This window comes from Punica granatum, unplaced genomic scaffold, assembly GCF_007655135.1.
Source record: "Punica granatum isolate Tunisia-2019 unplaced genomic scaffold, ASM765513v2 Contig00116, whole genome shotgun sequence".
In the NCBI taxonomy this organism is placed as follows: domain Eukaryota; kingdom Viridiplantae; phylum Streptophyta; class Magnoliopsida; order Myrtales; family Lythraceae; genus Punica; species Punica granatum.
In genome coordinates this window covers 228,252-233,967 of record NW_022204102.1, presented here as the reverse complement: position 1 = coordinate 233,967, position 5,716 = coordinate 228,252, and the positions used below count along the sequence as shown (strand labels likewise).

The following is a 5,716-nucleotide window of genomic DNA, read 5'->3' as shown; positions in this document are numbered from 1 at the left end:
ATTCGGGTCCGCACACATACACAAAAGGTACAGACAGAGGCAATGTCTTTGGCAATGTAACATGTATTCAACCCAAGATGATGAGCTTCTGCAAAAGGTATAGTAGCAATTTGGAACAACCTAAAATGATAAGCTTCTGCAATCTACAGTTCAATTAGATGGAGGTCCCCTTGGTTGAAAATATGCTACAAACCTAGCAGCAGTTCCTGAACTTGCAGCTTCCATGGTGTGTGTTGTGATGGGAGTGTGATGGGGCCTAACTGGAGGGGGCCTCATTGGAGTTGGCCTCATTGGAGGGGCTGTTATTGGTTGGAAAAAGGAAGCCTCAACAAATGTGGGCATCTGAGGAACCTATACATGATCTATACATGATATTAAGGAGAGTGAATTAATTTGCAGCATTTACAAAAATTCAAATGTACAAATGAAAACAAAAGTACCCGTGGTGGTTGTGCATTAGATAGACCAAACTGAGATGGCTATGAGGGTTGGGGTGGAGCAGATTCTTGCGATATATTCATTTCTTCTGTTGTAACTTCCATATTCTCATTCATTTCCACTTGAACATTCAGATTCTCTGCTTCAGCTAGCCCAGAACCACTCGGAGCACCACCTGAAGTAGAAGCACCATGCCTGTCCTTTTTCCCCTTAACAACTAGTTGTCCAGTATATTTTCGCTTAGTGTGCCTCATTTCTCCACACTTGCCACACCTTAGATCATTCAACTGTCTCTTTAACTTGTGAGGGTTAGCCTTCTTCCTCTGCTTCTTGGGTTTTCCTGGTTGTCTTTTCATCTTTGGAGGAAGGACAAGGTCATCAGGAGTCCTCTCCCGGTAATCTTGACCACTGATGGGATGTATGAAAGGTTCATAATCTTTATCTGTGACCTCTTTCCTTAAGAGAGGATTGACAAACTTCTCTGGCCTCTGGCTATTGTACAACATGGCAGCAATGGCATGCTTGCATGGTATGCCAGTCAAGTCCCATACTCTACAAGAACAACTATGCGCCCTCATATCAACAGCACACTTAGAGAATGGTGGGCATGTTACCTCAAACTGTGACATGTGAGGATCCCCTGCTCACAATGGAACCTAGCCATTAGAGTTCTTCCTGTGTTCCTCTAATCTTGCCTAAACTTGGGGGTAGAGAAATCCATTGTATCTGGCCAATAAAGTCTGGCATCTTATCTTCTTCATTGTGATGTATTCTCTCACCCCTTCAACTAAGGTTAGTAGAGGTTTACCCCTCACTTTTAACAGTTCTTTGTTGAATTGCTCACACATATGGTTAGTGCATCGTTCTTACAAATAGTATCAAAAGCTGACATTGACCATCTGCTTGGATCAATTGTTCATAGATACTTTGCAATTGTTTGGTTGATCCTTCGAAGAGCATTCATGCACAGCGTGAACCTTTGTGGAGTTGATGCTTTGGCACAATTCCAAAATGCTCTTCGCAGTTCACCACCATTGTACTTAGCATGCTTGGTCAGGTTTGCCCAGATATGCCTGCTGCAAAATCTGTGGGGTGCACCATCACATACTTCTTTGATTGCAGCATCCAACCCCTACAATGTTCAAAAAGATAATCAATACACAATTTTAAAAGATGTAGCTGATGTAACAATGCAATACACAATCATTGAACTCACATTTTGCATGTCAGAGATGAAAGTATATTTCTTATTTATTGGATCTCCCACATCAGAGATGAGTTTCTGAAGAAACCATTTTCAGCTTTCTGTGCACTTCACTTCAACTATAGCATATGCAATGACAAAGAATGAATTGTTTCCATCTTGGCTTACTGCTAAAAGAAGCTGGCCACCATAATAACCCTTTAGGAAACATCCATCTAACCCAACGATGGGTCTACAGCCTTCTTGGAAGCCCCTCTTACATGCTTCTAAGCAAATGTATAACCTCTAAAACTCATGTGTCTCTGGTTGGACTTGCAATAATACAATCGAACCAGGGTTGGATCTTAAAATCTCATGGGCATAATCTCTCAGCATTGCATACTGCTCCCTTTCTTCACCTTCACACTTTTGCTTGGCCAGCTTGGTGGCCCTAAAAACCATTGCATCATGCAACTTCACCTGGTAAGTGTGAATGAAGAACTCAAATATCTGCTGTGTAGACATGTTTGGCTGGGTCCTCAACCAGGGAATTAACTTCTCTGCAACCCACTCCCTTGTTACCAGCTTGTTCTCGATCCTTCTTCCACAAGTGTGCTCAGGATCATATGTCATCACTTGATAGGTGTTTGTCTTTTTATTCAAAACACAATATATTTTCCATTGGCAGCCATGGTCCCCCTCTTCTCAACAGAGTATGCCCTTACTCTTACCTTATCATTTTTCATAAAATTCACTTCCCTCCCCACTGCAATGTTGGTGCTTCTCACAGTCATTTTAAAGACATCAAGATTTTCAAACTCCATTCCAACAGTAATTTCCTCAGTTCGGTTGTCTTCAACATTGTACATTGGAAACTTATCATTTTCCTTATTTGAATCCCCAGCCAATGACTCCAGTTCTTCACTTTTATAGCCATCAGATAGCCTGTCATCAATTGCTGGTGTCTCCTCAACATCATTAGCTACATTTGCTAGTGGACTTGCAGGAGATGCAGGTATTGTATCATCATGATTAGCTGCAACATCTGTTTGTATTGTCATCTTAAACCTGTCCTTATTTTTGTAACTTGGCCTCTTGTGTTTTGAGACCTCTTGGACTTTCTCTTTACCTTTCTCCTTCTGCTTTCTCTTCTTCACAGCAACGGACTTCTTCCTAGTTCTTACTTGGCTTGCTTCTACAGTAGCATTGGCACATTGCATCTCCTCAAGACCAGGTTGAGTGGATTGCTCAAACTCAATATCATCATCTTCCTCATCCCAGTCCCTTACTTCACGCCTCATCCTTTCCATCTCCTCTTCTTGTCTCCTCTTCTCTGTAACTTCTTGTTCCATCCTGTCAATCTCTTATTGTTTTCTCTTCAGTTCAGCTTCTTACTCCCTTCTCTCAGCCTCAACCCTTTTCAACTCCCTAATCTCCTCTTCATTGAGTTCTAAAGGATCATCCTCTTGGGTATGCTCATAGTACAAGTGGAGTTCAGTCTGATCTTGTAAGACACTAACCAAGTATCTAGCATCAAGGTTAGACTCGAAACTGTTTATGGCCAAATGAAATGTCTTAAATGTAGGATCCCTATAATGGCAGCAAGTGGGTGTAGTTTTATAGACATCAGGCAGCAAATCATAGACCCCAACTACTGTGATTGTATCCACATCTACATTTCTTATGATGTCTACATCACCACCCTCATAACCCACCTTGGGTTCCCCAACAAACTTCCCTCCATGATGCAGATAAACATCGATTGTTTTTTACATGTGCAAACTGTAAAAAAAATAAAGATTTTCTTGTGTTTTCAGAGAGCCATTGTGAAAAGAAATCATTTTTAACATGTACAAACACCACATACACCAAGACATGCAAATTTCACCACATTATAGCATGATCGACCCACCAAAATATCATCTTTATGAAATGCATACCCAGCAATGTTAAAACATGAGCCTAAATCCTGACAGACCATAACACTTTAGGAAGCATGTGCGCTGATGATCAAAACCCCTCAAAAATCTACTCATTTTAAAACCCACATTTCACCAAAAAACACAGACTACGAAAGTTACCTGACTATACAGACAAACTTGTGGTTATCATCTTCCATAGTGCTCGTTTGAGCATTCTCTTGATGATCACCTCACTGGAACTTGGAGATGATGCACTTCGCAATTGAAGAAAGCCAATGCACAGAGAGAGAGAGAGAGAAAGCAGAGGAAAAAGATGAAACGTCTTCGAATGGGCGGGAAAAGGGAGGGGGAAGGATGATGTAATCAACATTAAGGATGTAAGTGATGTAACGAACATCATTTTATTTCTATGTTACATCAATTTGCCCACGCATTACATCAATTCAATCCCTCAAGAAATTAATGAAACAGTGACGCCGTCTATCCCTCAGCCACTCGGACTATATTGATGTAACGCCAAAACTCAGGGACTTGTGCTACAAACGTCAGGGACTAAATTGATGTAACCGTGCAAAGTCAGGGACTAATTTGATGTAATTGTGCAAATTCGGGGACGAAATTGATGTAAAAAATAAGTCAAGGACGAAATTGATGCAAATGTGCAAAGTCAGGGACGAATTGATGTAAAAAAATAAGTCAGGGACGAAATTGATACAACGTGCGAAAGTCAGAGACGAAATTGCCTATTTACTCAATTTGAAACCAAGTATGACTAGGTAAACTTAATTTTCCACCCTTAGCATTTAATTACTAGCCACTGCATGGTTGCAAAGTGTCTTTGCTTGGTAAGAATTGTAGAGCATTTTTCTCGTGAGCACCTTTCAGTTGCAAATTTTTGCAATAATTCAATTACCATTTAAGAAAATACAAAATGGAAAACTTAAATTTTCACATTTGGAAGATATATTAATTTGATCTCTAATTTAATTTAATATTTATTTCAATCCCTTGATAGATTGCCTTCTTCTTACTCTTTTTCTTATCGTCTCTTCTGTCATCTCTCACGCACACAAAAAATAAACTCCCAAAACCTCAATCCATAAAGTTGTACTTCGACCCCAAAATCAACTACGAGATCAAAATTTTCATGATATGGACAACAATAGATCTCTGCAATTGGGAGACAGTGTGATGGCCAAATCATCCTCCCCTCGAAATGATGGAACTCCATATCACTCTTCAGATACAATCACAAAGGCAGTCTCAGAGCCAGTAAGATTTCTATGTATATTTAACAATCACACTTGTACGGTCCTCATTTTCATTCTTATTTTTTTTGTCCAATGGTTTTTGATGCAAATCGAAGTCTTTTTGTTTTTGTTCTTTTTATATGTGAGCAATACCTATTACATGAAACATTAATTGTTTTTGCTAGGAAAAATAAAAATGAGATTTGCTTACATCTTTACCACTAGCTTTGATTGAGGTGAAGAATTCTCGACTTGAAATGGCTGTAAACTTTACATAACATGGAAAAAGATAAGGACCACCATATAGTGCATGATGCATAAGAGTCAGTTTTTGTAATTATTTATTAGTATATGCTTAACGGTTAATATAAAATTGGTAGTTAGATGGTTTCATCTATCAGATCATTAATAATCATCATAAATTTGAATAATCAGGTTATAGTCTTAACGGTTAACCGTTAATAGTTGATTAATACATATATAAACACGTGTTTCAATTTGTAGTCAACATTTTTTTGGTCGACTTCTATATATAGAATGGGATAAAAGAGAAAAAAAGGTTGACATGTAATTATATGTCTAATGTGTTTTGTATATGTTATATTGTTGTTTGAACGGATATTAGACACGTGTTTGAATAATAAGGTTAACAGTTAACATGGGTAAATATAAGGGCCACCATATAGTGCATGATGCGTAAGAGTCCATTTTTGTAATTATTTATTGGCATATGCTTAACGGTTAATATAAAATTGGTAGTTAGATAGTTTCATTTATGAGATCATTAAAACAATCCTCATAAATTTGAATAATAAGGTTATAATCTTAAACGGTTAACAGTTAATAGTTGATTAATACATATATAGACACGTGTTTCAATTTGTAGTCAACATTTTTTTCACCGGCTTCTATATACAGAATGG

At 38.4% G+C, this 5,716-nt stretch overlaps 1 protein-coding gene across 1 annotated transcript; it reads right to left on the bottom strand.

Annotated features, from left to right (window-relative positions):
- Window positions 1–479: 479 nt before the first annotated feature.
- Window positions 480–2,254, bottom strand: LOC116190090. Its single transcript, XM_031519749.1, has 3 exons — window positions 1,967–2,254; window positions 1,365–1,570; window positions 480–990 (listed from the first exon to the last, which is right to left on the bottom strand). Exons 1-3 carry the CDS (start codon window positions 2,252–2,254, stop codon window positions 480–482), a joined length of 1,005 nt encoding a protein of 334 aa, XP_031375609.1.
- Window positions 2,255–5,716: the final 3,462 nt, after the last annotated feature.

What these genes read in the sequence shown, in the direction of transcription:
- LOC116190090 (XM_031519749.1), bottom strand. Translation starts at nt 2,254, where the DNA reads ATGACATATGATCCTGAGCACACTTGTGGAAGAAGGATCGAGAACAAG. An exon ending in GATCCAACCCTGGTTCGATT is followed by an intron (nt 1,571 to 1,966) that starts GTATTATTGCAA and finishes TGAACATTGTAG; the next exon opens with GGGTTGGATGCTGCAATCAA. An exon ending in ATCAACCAAACAATTGCAAA is followed by an intron (nt 991 to 1,364) that starts GTATCTATGAAC and finishes TTGTTCTTGTAG; the next exon opens with AGTATGGGACTTGACTGGCA.